The sequence below is a fragment of the Salmo salar genome, unplaced genomic scaffold, assembly GCF_965601325.2.
Source record: "Salmo salar unplaced genomic scaffold, fSalSal1 ptg000152l, whole genome shotgun sequence".
NCBI lineage: Eukaryota > Metazoa > Chordata > Actinopteri > Salmoniformes > Salmonidae > Salmo > Salmo salar.
Window position 1 is genome coordinate 298346 of NW_027675323.1, and position 17007 is coordinate 315352.

Below are 17007 nucleotides of genomic sequence, written 5' to 3' on the forward strand. Positions count from 1 at the left end.
TATCCCCCCTGTTGACACATGGCCCTGCCCATGTGTCAATCTTGCCGCATCTCTAAACAATGACTTAGGTAGTATTGGTAACTTATCATGATACCAAATACCGTCCCTTATATAAATTGCTCCTAACTTCTCCCATTTCGAAATCCCTTTCACTGGTGCTCTAGACTGACAATTTTAATATAGCTTTGTCTATGTTTACTTCCTCTTTTAAGAACTGCTGTGTCGATGGCTGCGGTTTAACCTGTTTAGGATAGGGGGCAGTATTTTCACGGCCGGATAACAAACGTTCCCGATTTAATCTGGTTATTACTCCTGCCCAGAAACTAGAATATGCATATAATTGTTTGATTTGGATAGAAAACACCCTAAAGTTTCTAAAACTGTTGGAATGGTGTCTGTGAGTATAACAGAACTCATATGGCAGGTCAAAACCTGAGAAGATTATATACAGGAAGTGCCCTCTCTGACCATATCTTGGCCTTCTATAGCCTCTTTATCAAAAACAGAGGATAGGTGGGACGCTAGCGTGCCACCCGTGGTGCACTCCATCAACAGCAGGTGCATTTCAAGAGCGGCAAATTTGAATCCAAATAAATGTCAAAATTCAAATTTTTCAAAAATACAACTATGTTACACCATTTGAAAGATAAACATCTCCTTAATCTAACCACGTTTTACGATTTCAAAAAGGTTTTACGGCGAAAGCATAAATTTAGAGTATGTTAGGACAGTACATTTACAAGAGTTGTGTGTAATGTTTTGTCAAGTCAAAGACAGGGTCACCAAAACCATAAAACCAGCTAAAATGATGCACTAACCTTTTACAATCTCCATCAGATGACACTCCTAGGACATTATGTTAGACAATGCATGCATTTTTAGTTCTATCAAGTTCATATTTATATCCAAAAACAGCGTTTTACTATGGCATTGATGTTGAGGAAATCGTTTCCCTCCAATAACCGGCAGTCAAGTCAGCGTCACAAATTAAATAATTAAAATTAGAAAACATTGGTAAAATATTATATTGTCATTTAAAGAATTATAGATTTACATCTCTTGAACGCAATCAACTTGCCAGATTTAAAAATAACCTTACTGGGAAATCACACTTTGCAATAATCTGAGCACTGCGCCCAGAAAAATACGCGTTGCGATACAGACTAGACGTCATGTTGGGGAGATCTAAAATCGAAAATACTATGTAAATAATCCATTACCTTTGATTCTCTTCATCAGATGTCACTTCCAGGTATCACAGGTCCATAACGAATGTAGTTTTGTTCAAAAAAGCTCATCATTTATGTCCAAAAATCTCCGTCTCGTTAGCACATGATGTAAGCCAGCCGGACTTCTCGTCATGAACGAGGGAAAAAATATATTTCCGTTCGTTCAAACATGTCAAACGTTGTATAGCATAAATCATTAGGGCCTTTTTTAACCAGAACATGAATAATATTCAAGGTGGACGAATGCATACTCTTTTATAACGTATTGGAACGAGGGTACCCAACATGAACTAGCGCGCCAGGTGTCTAATGGGACATCACCGTTCCATGGCTCTTGTTCGGTCAGATCTCCCTCCAGAAGACTCAAAACACTTTGTAAAGGCTGGTGACATCTAGTGGAAGCAATAGGAAGTGCCAAAATATTCCTAAACCCCTGTGTTTTTCAATGGGATAGGTTTAAAGTCAATACAACACATCAGGTATCCACTTCCTGTCAGAAAATGTCTCAGGGTTTTGCCTGCCAAATGAGTTCTGTTATACTCACAGACACCATTCAAACAGTTTTGGAAACTTTAGAGTGTTTTCTATCCATATATAATAAGTATATGCATATTCTAGTTACTGGGTAGGATTAGTAACCAGATTAAATCGGGTACATTTTTTTTATCCAGACGTGCAAATGCTGCCCCCTCTTCCAAGACCTCTGTGTCTGTAACTATAGCATATCCTGTCGCATTAGTACCATCATGGTTCTTTCTTGATGATCCATCTACAAACATAGTCAGTTCCCCATCAGGTAAAGCTACATAAGTCAAATCGGGTCTTGGTAGGACAACTTTCTCAGTTTCTGTTACACAATCATGTGGGCTGCCATCTGTTGCAATAGGAACTAATGTTGAGGGGTTCAGAGTAGTACAACATCCTATTGTCAAATTAGGCATGTTCAAAAGAATTATCATACGAGACAAATGTCTAGCTGGTGACATGTAAGCCATCTAATGCTCTAACAACAGTATGGATACGGCATGAGGAACTTTTAACCTGTTATGGCTAGGGGGCAGTATTTTCACGGCTGGATAAAAAACGTACCCGATTTAATCTGGTTACTACTCCTGCCCAGTAACTAGAATATGCATATAATTATTGGCTTTTGATAGAAAACACCCTAAAGTTTCTAAAACTGTTTGAATGGTGTCTGTGAGTATAACAGAACTCATATGGCAGGCAAAAACCTGAGAAGATTTCATGCAGTAAGTGGCCTGTCTGACAAGGTGTCGTTCTTCTTGTCTCTGTTTATGGAAGAGTGAGGATCTTAGCTGTCCCGTGACAGGCTCTCAGAAGGCGGCAAAATGCTTAATCGTGGCTTTGCAGGCTCTGGCTGAAAAAAAGTAGCGCGTTTGGGTAGTGGCTGGTTACAGTACTGTGAGACTCAGGCTCGTGCCCGCGTCGACCGAAAGCTTTGTTTTCTTTCCTCTGTTTAGCTAAATGGACATTCCCGGTCGGAATATTATCGCTTTTTTACGAGAAAAATGGCATAAAAATGGATTTTAACCTGTTAGGGCTAGGGGGCAGCATTGACACGGCTGGATAAAAAACATACCCGATTTAATCTGGTTACCACTCCTACTCAGTAACTAGAATATGCATATACTTATTACATATGGATAGAAAACACCCTAAATTTTCTAAAACTGTTTGAATGGTGTCTGTGAGTATAACAGAACTCAAATGGCAGGTCAAAACCTGAGAGATTCCTTTACAGGAAGTGGCCTGTCTGACCATTTCTGGAACTTCTTTGCCATCTCTATCATTTACTAAGGATCTCTGCTCTAACGTGACACTTCCCACGTCGTCCATAGGCTCTCATAGCCCGGGAAAAAAGAGAATGTCGTCATTCCAGCCCCAGGCTGAAACACATTATCGCCTTTCTCAAGTGGCCCATCAAGAGACACTAGCTTATGCGCGTGACCCCGACCGCCCCCGCCTTTGGGATTTTTTCCTCTGTTTGCCGAAAAGGAGATTCCCTGTCGGAATTTTATCGCTTTTCTACGAGAAAAATGACGTAAAAATTGATTTTAAACAGCGGTTGACATGCTTCGACGTACGGCAATGGAATACTTTGAATTTTATTGTCAGGAATTGCGCCAAGCGCGCGACACTTCTTTACTATTTCGGATAGTGTCTGGAACGCACGAACAAAACGCTGCTATTCGGATATATAACGATGGATTATTTTGGACCAAACCAACATTTGTTATTGAAGTAGACGTCCTGGGTGTGCATTCTGACGAAGACAACAAAAGGTAATGACATTTTTATAATAGTAAATATGATTATGGTGAGTGCTAAACTTGCCGGGTGTCTAAATAGCGAGCCCGTGATGCCTGGGCTATGTACTTAGAATATTGCAAAATGTGCTTTCACCAAAAAGCTATTTTAAAATCGGACATATCGAGTGCATAGAGGAGGTCTGTATCTATAATTCTTAAAATAATTGTTATGCTTTTTGTGAACGTTTATCGTGAGTAATTTAGTAAAATGTTAGCGAATTCCCCGTAAGTTTGCGGGGGGTATGCTAGTTCTGAACGTCACATGCTAATGTAAAAAGCTGGTTTTTGATATAAATATGAACTTGATTGAACAAAACATGCATGTATTGTATAACATAATGTCCTAGGGTTGTCATCTGATGAAGATCATCAAGGGTTAGTGCTGCATTTAGCTGTCTTCTGGGTTTTTGTGACATTATATGCTAGCTTGAAAAATGGGTGTCTGATTATTTCTGGCTTGGTACTCTGCTGACATAATCTAATGTTTTGCTTTCGTTGTAAAGCCTTTTTGAAATCGGACAGTGTGGTTAGATTAACGAGAGTCTTGTCTTTAAATAGCTGTAAAATAGTCATATGTTTGAGAAATTGAAGTAATAGGATTTTTAAGGTTTTGAAAATCGCGCCACAGGCTTAAAGTGGCTGTTACGTAGGTGGGACGAATTCGTCCCGCCTAGCCCAGAGAGGTTAAAGTGGCTGTTACGTAGGTGGGACGAATTCGTCCCGCCTAGCCCATAGAGGTTAAATGGCTGTAAAATAGTCATATGTTTGAGAAATTGAAGTAATAGGATTTTTAAGATTTTGAAAATCGCGCCACAGGCTGGCAGTGGCTGTTACGTAGGTGGGACGAATTCGTCCCGCCGGTCCCATAGAGTTTAACGAGAGTCTTGTCTTTAAATAGCTGTAAAATAGTCATATGTTTGAGAAATTGAAGTTATAGGATTTTTAATGTTTTGAAAATCGCGCCACAGGCTTCAAGTGGCTGTTACGTAGGTGGGACGAATTCGTCCCGCCTAGCCCATAGAGGCTAATCGGGAGGAATAGTAAGTAATAGGACTATTTTTTTTCCCCCGTGTCTCTGGGTCAGTACTGATGTGGGGGTGATTAGCGGGGCTATTTTTATTAGCTGGTCCGCCTTTTCTTTGTGCGGGATTGCGTTAATTTCATTGTATGCTGTGTGTGGTGACACGCTGTTTGTTGTACATTTTCAGTGGTGCATGTGTTTTGCGCAAGCTGTGTTTTGTCCCTTGTGTTTGGGGCACTTTGTTTGGTAGTGCGCTCTGTGCGCTGTTTGGGTTGGCTTGTCGTTTAGCCATTGTGCCTATTAAAGCCAATACCCTGAATCGCTGCTTCCTGCACTTGATTCCTCGTCAGCAAACACCCACGTCTTACAGAATCCCGCACCATGACTATGGAGTCAGCAGGAGCAGCGGCCAACCCCCTTCCCTCGATGGAGGAACGCGTGCTCCACCACACTACTGTCATCCACCGAATCGGATCCGCGATGGACCAGATGATGGAGAGGATGGAAAGATGGGAGAGGAGTGGTCTCCTCTCTCCACCTCCGGCTCCTCCGACGCAGCCACCTCCGCCTCCCACTGCGTCTGGCTCTGGCGCGCTTCATCTGGCACTCCCGAGGGAGTATGATGGAGCGGCGGCTGGGTGCCAGGGATTTCTGCTCCAGCTTGAGCTGTACCTGGCCACCGTTAGACCTGTTCCCTCGGGAGAGGAGAGCGTGAGTGCCCTCGTTTCCTGCCTGACGGGCCGAGCTCTGGAGTGGGCAAATGCTGTCAGGAATGGTCCAGACTCGGCGAGGGACCACTACCCAGAGTTCACCCGCCGCTTTCGGGCCGTGTTCGACCACCCTCCGGAAGGAAGAGCGGCAGGTGAGCGGCTGTTCCACCTCAGGCAGGAGACGAGGAGCGCGCAGGACTTCGCGCTGGAGTTCAGGACCTTGGCTGCTGGGGCGGGTTGGAACGACAGGGCCCTTATAGACCATTACCGGTGCAGTCTCCGGGCGGACGTCCGCAGGGAGCTAGCCTGTCAAGACACCGCTCTGTCCCTGGATGAGCTTATCGATATGTCCATCCGTCTGGACAATCTGCTGGCTGCCTGCGGGCGTTCGGAAAGGGTCCTGTCCGTTCCACCCCCGTGCACCCCCGCCCCTACTCCGATGGAGGTGGGGGGGGGGGGGGGCTGTGCCAAGGGGCACCGAAGGAGGTGGCTCCTCCTGCACCAGCTGTGGTTGGAGAGGACACACGGCCGACCGGTGCTGGAGGAGCCAGTCTGGGAGTCGATAGGGCAGGCAGAACACTTCTCGGTCACCCCAGGTGAGTCAGCACCAAATTCACCCAGATCCCCCTGTTGGTCACGTGTTCTTACCTATTTTGTTTTCTGATTTTTTTTCCCTCTTCCCAGCATAGGGCGCTAGTCGATTCAGGCGCAGCTGGGAACTTTATGGATCGCGGACTTGCCATTAAGCTGGGCATTCCGCGAGTGCCGATAGATTCTCCCTTCCCCGTGCACTCCCTAGATAGCCGACCATTAGGGTCAGGGCTAGTCAGGGAGTCTACGGTTCCACTGGACATGGGGACGCAGGGGAATCATAAGGAACGGATTCGTTTTTTCCTCATTGATTCACCTGTGTTTCCGGTGGTGCTGGGGGTCCCCTGGCTGGCTGATCACAATCCCCAGATTTCGTGGAAACAGGGGATTCTACAGGGGTGGTCAGAGGAGTGTTCAGGGAAGTGTCTAGGAGTTTCCATAGGTGCCACGTCATTGGAGAGTCCAGACCAGGTGTCCACCGTGCGCTATCCCCCTGAATATGCCGATTTGGCGATCACTTTCTGTAAGAAGAAGGCGACTAAATTACCACCTCATCGACAGGGGGATTGTGCAATAAACCTCCAGATAAACGCTGCACTTCCCAAGAGTCACGTGTACCCATTGTCCCAGGAGGAGACGTTAGCTATGGAGACATATGTCACGGAATCTCTGAGACAGGGGTTCATTCGGCCCTCCATTTCACCCGTCTCCTCGAGTTTCTTTTTCGTGAAGAAAAAGGGGGGAGGTCTGCGTCCGTGCATTGATTATAGAGGTCTCAATTCCATTACAGTGCGGTTCAGTTACCCGCTACCTCTCATCGCTACGGCGGTGGAATCATTTCACGGAGCGCGTTTTTTCACGAAACTGGATCTCAGGAGCGCGTATAATCTGGTGCGTATTCGGGGGAGACGAGTGGAAAACCGCATTTAGTACCACATCGGGCCACTATGAGTACCTCGTCATGCCGTATGGGTTGAAGAATGCTCCAGCCGTCTTTCAAACCTTTGTGGACGAGATTCTCAGGGACCTGCATGGGCAGGGCGTGATAGTGTATATCGACGATATCCTGATTTACTCCGCCACCCGCGCCGAGCATGTGTCCCTGGTGCGTAGGGTGCTTGGGAGATTGCTGGAGCATGACCTATACGTCAAGGCTGAGAAGTGTGAGTTCTCCAAACGAGCCGTCTCCTTCCTGGGTTATCGCATTTCCACCTCGGGGGTGGTGATGGAGTGTGACCGCGTTAACCTGTTAGGGCTAGGGGGCAGCATTGACACGGCTGGATAAAAAACATACCCGATTTAATCTGGTTACCACTCCTACTCAGTAACTAGAATATGCATATACTTATTACATATGGATAGAAAACACCCTAAATTTTCTACAACTGTTTGAATGGTGTCTGTGAGTATAACAGAACTCAAATGGCAGGTCAAAACCTGAGAGATTCCTTTACAGGAAGTGGCCTGTCTGACCATTTGTTGAACTTCTTTTCCATCTCTATCATTTACTAAGGATCTCTGCTCTAACGTGACACTTCCCACGTCGTCCATAGGCGCTCAGAGCCCGGGAAAAAACAGAATGTCGTCATTCCAGCCCCAGGCTGAAACACATTATCGCCTTTCTCAAGTGGCCGATCAAGAGACACTGGCTTATGCGCGTGACCCCGACCGCCCCCGCCTTTGGGATTTTTTCCTCTGTTTGCCGAAAAGGAGATTCCCTGTCGGAATATTATCGCTTTTCTACGAGAAAAATGTCGTAAAAATTGATTTTAAACAGCGGTTGACATGCTTCGAAGTACGGTAATGGAATACTTAGAATTTTATTGTCACGAATTGCGCCATGCGCGTGACACTTCTTTACTATTTCGGATAGTGTCTGGAACGCACGAACAAAACGCCGCTATTCGGATATAACGATGGATTATTTTGGACCAAACCAACATTTGTTATTGAAGTAGCAGTCCTGAGTGTGTATTCTGACGAAGACAACAAAAGGTAATGAAACTTTTATAATAGTAAATATGATTATGGTGAGTGCTAAACTTGCCGGGTGTCTAAATAGCGAGCCCGTGATGCCTGGGCTATGTACTTAGAATATAGCAAAATGTGCTTTTACCAAAAAGCTATTTTAAAATCGGACATATCGAGTGCATAGAGGAGGTCTGTATCTATAATTCTTAAAATAATTGTTATGCTTTTTGTGAACGTTTATCGTGAGTAATTTAGTAAAATGTTTGCGAATTCCCCGGAAGTTTGCGGGGGGTATGCTAGTTCTGTATGCTAGTTCTGAACGTCACATGCTAATGTAAAAAGCTGGTTTTTGATATAAATATGAACTTGATTGAACAAAACATGCATGTATTGTATAACATAATGTCCTAGGGTTGTCATCTGATGAAGATCATCAAAGGTGAGTGCTGCATTTAGCTGTCTTCTGGGTTTTGGTGACATTATATGCTGGCTTGAAAAATGGGTGTCTGATTATTTCTGGCTTGGTACTCTGCTGACATAATCTAATGTTTTGCTTTCGTTGTAAAGCCTTTTTGAAATCGGACAGTGTGGTTAGATTAACGAGAGTCTTGTCTTTAAATGGCTGTAAAATAGTCATATGTTTGAGAAATTGAAGTAATAGGATTTTTAAGGTTTTGAAAATCGCGCCACAGGCTTCAAGTGGCTGTTACGTAGGTGGGACGAATTCGTCCCGCCTAGCCCATAGAGGTTAATTTGCTAAATTGTAATTACTCTGCTACTATGGCCTATTTATTGCCTTACCTCCTTAATCCATTTGCACACACTGTATATAGATTTTTCTGTCATGTTATTGACTGTACGTTTGTTTATCCCACTTGTAACTCTGTGTTGTTTGTGTCGCACTGCTATGCTTTATCTTGGCCAGGTCGCAGTTGTAAATGAGAACTTGTTCTCAACTGGCCTACCTGGTTAAATAAATAAATAAAATCTTAACTTTATTGACAACACCCAAATGGATACTGTCATTAACGCAGTTCTTCAATAATTACACATAATTCTTAATGCTTTAGCAAACATTTTATTAAACAGGACATTCAAAAATATCCTTACAATTATAATCCAAGGTAGTGTGAAATGTACTCATAAGCAACCTGGAAATGGAGGTTACTCCCCTGAGTTTTCCCCCGTTCACATTCAGAATACATTGTGAAAAACTAAAATCTTTGCTCACCATTTTTGCTCCAGGCAGATATAGTACATCCATAACTAGTGGTTTCCTCATTAGCAGGGAGGAGTTTCTGCAATCAAATTGCCCTCGTGCCGCAATTTTAGCAAATACAGAAAGGGGCCTATATTGGAGACCAAAAGTCGTCTGGCACACTGCTTAGAGTTTCAACAACATGAATAACTTATTTCTAGCCTACAATCATCGATGTCACTACTAATGTGAAAACAAGACAAAATATGACTATTCTTGCTCATTTTAAGGCAAATATCAAATAATTTTAACATTCATTACAGACGTCAATTGTTGTCCAACATCATGGCTACGCTGTTGGCATCACCTTTTACAGTGGATTACCGCTGTTGTGGGCCTTTAATCATCTGTCTGACTTTGTTGTTCACACAGGAGAGATACTTAACTATCGTGGATCCTCTGGGGAGCCTCAACAACGTCATGATGCTGACGAGGCAGAGAAGAGTCTCTCCACATTAGAACACCTCAATAAACACCTGCAGACATCCACAGGGAAGAGAACTCACTGCTGCTCTGACTGTGGGAAGAGATTCACCTCATCAGGCATTAAAATTCATCAGAGAACACACACAGGAGAGAGACCTTATAGCTGTACTCAATGTGGGAAGAGTTTTACTCAGTTAACCACCCTGATATCACACCAGAGAACACACACAGGAGAGAAACCTTATAGCTGTGATCAATGTGGGAAGAGTTTTACTACATTTGGCACTCTGACTCAACACCAGAGAATACACACAGGAGAGAAATCTTATAGCTGTGGTCAATGTGGGAAGAGTTATGCTAAATCTAGCACTCTGACTCAACACCAGAGAATACACACAGGAGAGAAATCTTATAGGTGTGATCAATGTGGGAAGAGTTTTGGTGTATCTGGAGGGCTGACAGTGCACCAGAGAACACACACAGGAGAGAAATCTTATATCTGTGGTCAATGTGGGAAGAGTTTTGTCTGCATCTCGCAGTTTGACTCTACACCAGAGAACACACACAGGAGAGAAACCTTATAGGTGTGATCAATGTGGGAAGAGTTTTGGTCGATCTGGCCATCTGGTATCACACCAGAGAATACACACAGGAGAGAAACCTTATAGCTGTGATCAATGTGGGAAGAGTTTTGCTGCATTGAGCACTCTGACTCTTCACCATAGAATACACACAGGAGAGAAACCTCATAGCTGTGATCAGTGTGACAAGAGATACTCTGATAAAATATCTCTGATCAAACATCAGGAAAATACATACATGAAGGAATTGTTTCATGATATCAATGAAATGAAATCTCACAATGTAGAATGTTTAAACATTGTAGAAGGAGTATTTTAATGATGTCACAATGTAGAACCTAAACGTTTGTCCCCTGTTCTATTGATTTCAACATGATATGGATATTAACCTCAGGGGGAAAATCCAGGCTCTGAAATGGAAGAGTTACTATTTATGTGATTTAACAAAAAGTGACTAACAAAAGAAAGAGTTGTGTTACACTTACCATGTTGCTGACCCACTTGAATCAAAACGCTGGTCTAAACAATATCCCAATGCCCCAGGGCAGTGACTGCCCTGTGTAGGGTGCCGTCTTTCGGATGGGACGTTAAACGGGTGTCCTGACTCTCTGAGGTCATTAAAGATCCCATTGCACTTATTATAAGAGTAGGGGTGTTAACCCCGGTGTCCTGGCTAAATTCCCAATCTGGCCCTCATACCATCACGGCCATCTAATCATCCCCAGCTTACAATTGGCTCATTCATCCCCCTCCTCTCCCCTGTAACTATTCCCCAGGTTGTTGCTGTAAATGAGAATGTGTTCTCAGTCAACTTAACTGGTAAAACAATGGTAAAAAGACAAAAAAATCCACATGATATCGATGAGTTATGACAAATAAGTGTTGTGTTCCTTTGTTTAGGGACCCCTACATTTAAATGCATCATTCCAAAATGTAGCTGACTGTCTTCTGCAGGTTGTCCTCTAACCAGTGAGGTAAAATATATCTCCCATTTCCATGTGTTTTTTTAGTTGTGTTAGTTTCAACATCACGTACAACCTGATTTCCCCCCTAATGGATATCAGTGATTTATTGCTACTTGTCAAAACAACAGTGTTTCTGGTGCTTGTACAGTTTTATAAGGTGCTTGTTTTAAATAATACAAGTAATATAATCATTGTGGCAGATGTTTGTGTACATAGCACATTTTATGTTTAGGTTTTCAATTTATCACAAACTGTTTCTGCATATTGGTTATTGATTTGGACACGTTAAAACTGTGTTTTGACATTGGGGATATCCCATCTAGCAAAATGACGTTGAAAATATGACTATGCAATCAAATATTTCATGTAACATTTAGTAGTGATAATTATTTATGCAACCAACTGACAATTTTTTGGTACAATTATATTGACATTGTTGCCCTGTTTTTAGAATATCAGGGTTCATTCTCAGATGTGCCAACCCAAATGTACTAGAGCATGACATTGGGGACTGGGCCCCGTTCCAACAACATGCCTATCTAGTGAACCCTGAAAAGAGAGAGAAGCTCCGCAGTGAGGTGGAAAGTTACTACGGATATTTGCAGGAGTTTCCTCTTGAAATCAGACATGTCTGTGGTGAGGACAACTTGGTTGCTGATTGTCTCAAGGGTGGGCAGTCAAAAAGATTTGTTTTTTTGCGTTTAGCTAGTGCGTTGCTATAGATCACAATTTATTTTGACTACACATTTTTCCGTGTCGGAGATGAGTTTTGTTTGGGCTCGTTCCAAGGGGATGAGAGTTCTAGAAGCTAGGGAGTTTTAGGAAGATGAGAGTTCTAGAAGCTAGTGGGGAGAATATATATATTTTTTCTTGTTTATAATTGTTGACAGCCAGTAGACACCATGTTTATATTGGTGAAGGTGAAGCATTGTAGTTGATTATAATGTGAAATAGAAGTTATTTTCAACTAGTGGAAAAATGAGGAAGGGAAGCGCTACTGAGGTACACAATAGTACATTTTGGTAGACAGAAGGTGCTCTTTGGTAAAGGGGGTGAGTTGGTCATCAAAAAGAAAGGAGGACCAAGGCACTCTTCATATAATTGATTAAAATGCCTTTATTAGTATGGCAGGTTCAATAGAAACAATGTTAAAAAAAAAAATCCAACGCGTTTCGGCTGCATGGCCTTCGTCAGGGAATACAAAGAAATGATACAATGTCCTCTTTTTAACAGCTTTTCCAATTAGCCCTAATTGGAGAGGGAGTGGTTACAAAATTGATTGGACACACCTAGTAAGCAATAGTATACACATTAAAAAGTGAAACACTGTGGCTGTGTTATCACAAAAAAGGAAAGATAATACAACTCCAAGCTAGAGGCACTAGAACACCCAGCAAGGTAGTTCCAACCCTAAACATGTCTGGGAGAGAAGTCAAGAACAAGAAAGCAATCTATTCCCTAGTACACTTGAACCCAACAAAACATGAACAACAGTCTAAACATAGCTGAGGGCAATTGAGAAGAAAGACCACTAAATGACAGCAAATGGACCTATCACAACCCTACAGGAATGGACCTATCACAACCCTACAGGAATGGACCTATCACAACCCTACAGGAAGGGTGAGAAATCCATATCTTCATGTAAACCAGGGTATTTAGTGGCCTGTAGTTTGTAAATCCATATCTTCATTTAAACCAGGGTATTTAGTGGCTTGTAGTTTGTAAATCCATATCTTCATGTAAACCAGGGTATTTAGTGGCTTGTAGTTTGTAAATCCATATCTTCATGTAAACCAGGGTATTTAGTGGCCTGTAGTTTGTAAATCCATATCTTCATGTAAACCAGGGTATTTAGTGGCCTGTAGTTTGTAAATCCATATCTTCATGTAAACCAGGGTATTTAGTGGCCTGTAGTTTGTAAATCCATATCTTCATGTAAACCAGGGTATTTAGTGGCTTGTAGTTTGTAAATCCATATCTTCATGTAAACCAGGGTATTTAGTGGCCTGTAGTTTGTAAATCCATATCTTCATGTAAACCAGGGTATTTAGTGGCCTGTAGTTTGTAAATCCATATCTTCATGTAAACCAGGGTATTTAGTGGCCTGTAGTTTGTAAATCCATATCTTCATGTAAACCAGGGTATTTAGTGGCCTGTAGTTTGTAAATCCATATCTTCATGTAAACCAGGGTATTTAGTGGCCTGTAGTTTGTAAATCCATATCTTCATGTAAACCAGGGTATTTAGTGGCCTGTAGTTTGTAAATCCATATCTTCATGTAAACCAGGGTATTTAGTGGCCTGTAGTTTGTAAATCCATATCTTCATGTAAACCAGGGTATTTAGTGGCCTGTAGTTTGTAAATCCATATCTTCATGTAAACCAGGGTATTTAGTGGCTTGTAGTTTGTAAATCCATATCTTCATGTAAACCCGGGTATTTAGTGGCCTGTAGTTTGTAAATCCATATCTTCATTTAAACCAGGGTATTTAGTGGCCTGTAGTTTGTAAATCCATATCTTCATGTAAACCAGGGTATTTAGTGGCCTGTAGTTTGTAAATCCATATCTTCATGTAAACCAGGGTATTTAGTGGCCTGTAGTTTGTAAATCCATATCTTCATGTAAACCAGGGTATTTAGTGGCCTGTAGTTTGTAAATCCATATCTTCATGTAAACCAGGGTATTTAGTGGCCTGTAGTTTGTAAATCCATATCTTCATGTAAACCAGGGTATTTAGTGGCCTGTAGTTTGTAAATCCATATCTTCATGTAAACCAGGGTATTTAGTGGCCTGTAGTTTGTAAATCCAAAAACTTTCCCTTTGGTTTAACTGTTTAAGACGGCCCCCTTTTCTAATAGAGGCCGGAATGTGATCAATACCCACAAAATACAGTACTGAAGCAGAGAACATTAAAATAATCATTCAAAATAATTGGGGAATTATCCAAAGTGATACTCTACTACGCCAAGTCTTTCCTGAGCCACCAGTCATAAGCTTTAAAAGATGTCCTACCCTAAATGATAAATTAGTACACAGTTATCTTCCGGGTGACTCTCAAAAAAAAAACTTGGCTTGACCACAAACCCAAGGGCTCTTTTAAATATAACCACTGCAGAAATATTGCACAGAAAAAGTATTTTGTTGATACAGCTTCCAAAATGGAGTATTACGTCAAGCATTTCATTAACTGCAAAACCACTCATGTCATCTATAGATTGGAATGTCCACAGTGCAAGGTGTTCTACATTGGACGGACAAAGAGACGCCTTCAAGACCGCCTAGCGGAACACAAGTATGCCATACGGGTAGGCAATGACGACTACCCCATGGCAAGGCACTATAAGTCCTTACACCAAGGCAACCCTGCCTCCCTCTCTTCGCCCCAACCCGGGCTCAAACCAGGGACCCTTGCACACATCAACAACTGACACCCCACGAAGCAACGTTACCCATCGCGCCACAAAAGCCGCGGCCCTTGCAACGCAAGGGGAAACCCTACTTCAAGTCTCAGAGCGAGTGACGTCACTGATTGAAACGCTATTAGCGCGCACCACCGCTAACTAACTAGCCATTTCACATCGGTTACACCTACAAGCTGTGGGTATTGATCACATCCCGGCCTCTATTAGAAAAGGGGACCGTCTTAAACAGTTAAACCAAAGGGAAAGTTTTGGGATTAAATATTTATGTCCCCTTAGTGGTTCATCACGTCAGCAAAAGGGAATATGTTCCATTTATGTTTATTTAGTGCAAATTGTCCACTGGTATTGCTGTATGAAAGTGAATTTCCCCCCAGGCATACATACATGTTCTTTGTTATTACCCGAGCCACTGCCTGTTCACCCCGCTATCATTCAGAAGGCGAGATCAGTACAGGTGCATCAAAGCTGAGACCGAAAGACTGAAAAACAGCTTCTATCTCAAGGCCATCAGACTGTTAAACAGCTTCTATCTCAAGGCCATCAGACTGTTAAACAGCTTCTATCTCAAGGCCATCAGACTGTTAAACAGGCATCACTAACACAGAGAGACTGAAAAACAGCTTCTATCTCCAGGCCATCAGACTGTTAAACAGCTTCTCTCTCCAGACCATCAGACTGTTAAACAGCTTCTATCTCCAGGCCATCAGACTGATAAACAGCTTCTATCTCCAGACCATCAGACTGTTAAACAGCTTCTATCTCCAGGCCATCAGACTGATAAACAGCTTCTATCTCCAGACCATCAGACTGTTAAACAGCTTCTATCTCAAGGCCATCAGACTGTTAAACAGCTTCTATCTCCAGGCCATCAGACTGTTAAACAGCTTCTATCTCCAGGCCATCAGACTGTTAAACAGCTTCTATCTCCAGGCCATCAGACTGTTAAACAGCTTCTATCTCCAGGCCATCAGACTGGTAAACAGCTTCTATCTCCAGACCATCAGACTGTTAAACAGCTTCTATCTCCAGACCATCAGACTGTTAAACAGCTTCTATCTCCAGGCCATCAGACTGGTAAACAGCTTCTATCTCCAGGCCATCAGACTGAAAAACAGCTTCTATCTCCAGACCATCAGACTGGTAAACAGCTTCTATCTCCAGGCCATCAGACTGATAAACAGCTTCTATCTCCAGGCCATCAGACTGAAAAACAGCTTCTATCTCCAGACCATCAGACTGATAAACAGCTTCTATCTCCAGGCCATCAGAGTGGTAAACAGCTTCTATCTCCAGGCCATCAGACTGTTAAACAGCTTCTATCTCCAGGCCATCAGACTGAAAAACAGCTTCTATCTCCAGGCCATCAGACTGTTAAACAGCTTCTATCTCCAGACCATCAGACTGTTAAACAGCTTCTATCTCCAGGCCATCAGACTGGTAAACAGCTTCTATCTCCAGACCATCAGACTGTTAAACAGCTTCTATCTCCAGACCATCAGACTGTTAAACAGCTTCTATCTCCAGGCCATCAGACTGGTAAACAGCTTCTATCTCCAGGCCATCAGACTGAAAAACAGCTTCTATCTCCAGACCATCAGACTGGTAAACAGCTTCTATCTCCAGGCCATCAGACTGATAAACAGCTTCTATCTCCAGGCCATCAGACTGAAAAACAGCTTCTATCTCCAGACCATCAGACTGATAAACAGCTTCTATCTCCAGGCCATCAGACTGGTAAACAGCTTCTATCTCCAGACCATCAGACTGTTAAACAGCTTCTATCTCCAGGCCATCAGACTGGTAAACAGGCATCATGAAATCATTGGCCCTTTAATAATGTTTGCATATCATTTCTCATCTCATATGTATAAACTGTATCTCAGTCTATGCTGCTCTGACATTGTTTATCCATATATTTATATATTCCTAATTCCATTCCTTTACTTAGATTTGTGTGTATTAGGTATTTGTTGTGAAATTGTTAGATATTAATTGTTAGATATTACTGCACTGTGGGAACTAGAAGGACAAGCATTTCACTACACCTGCAATAACATCTGCTGAACACCTGTATGTGACCAACAACATTTGATTTATTATGAAGGTCATTTGTGTCAAATGTACTTTTCCCCTCATTCACCCCATCTCTTTACATTGCTGATGCATATTCAGTGGCCTGACTGTGTCAAAGGCTCATCCTGGTAGATCTGAACCTAATGCAGCTTGGAGTGATCGGAAGTCACATTTAGGTGCCAGGTGTAACTGAGGCCATAGATGCTCCATATACATTACTTTGAGTGTTTTATATAATATGACTAAATGTGTTTCTGTGTTGCAGGGACAGTCAATAAATGGAACAGCAAGGCCACAGAACATGACATAAGCAGAGCTGTGGGAGACCACCTCAAGCCCCTGGTAGAGCCGGGGGTGGTGTTTACCACTCCACCACGCCTTCAGCTGGCTGGAAACGTGGGATTGATACAGTTTTTCATACTAAGGT

The 17007-nt window shown here is 42.6% G+C and overlaps 1 protein-coding gene across 1 annotated transcript; it reads left to right on the forward strand.

The window, feature by feature from the left end:
• The first annotated feature begins 5636 nt into the window (after positions 1-5636).
• Positions 5637-12458, forward strand: LOC145866967 (uncharacterized). The gene is made up of 4 exons (XM_082971022.1): positions 5637-5646; positions 9549-9971; positions 10057-10297; positions 12434-12458. Exons 1-4 carry the CDS (start codon positions 5637-5639, stop codon positions 12456-12458), a joined length of 699 nt encoding a protein of 232 aa, XP_082827148.1.
• Positions 12459-17007: the final 4549 nt, after the last annotated feature.

Excerpts from the sequence above, each read along its gene's own strand:
- LOC145866967 (XM_082971022.1), top strand. Across the intron at positions 9,972-10,056 it reads GTGTGATCAATGTGGGAAGA|TTTTGTCTGCATCTCGCAGT; the intron begins GTTTTGGTGTAT and ends ATGTGGGAAGAG. Across the intron at positions 10,298-12,433 it reads AAACCTCATAGCTGTGATCA|GAAAGATAATACAACTCCAA; the intron begins GTGTGACAAGAG and ends ATCACAAAAAAG.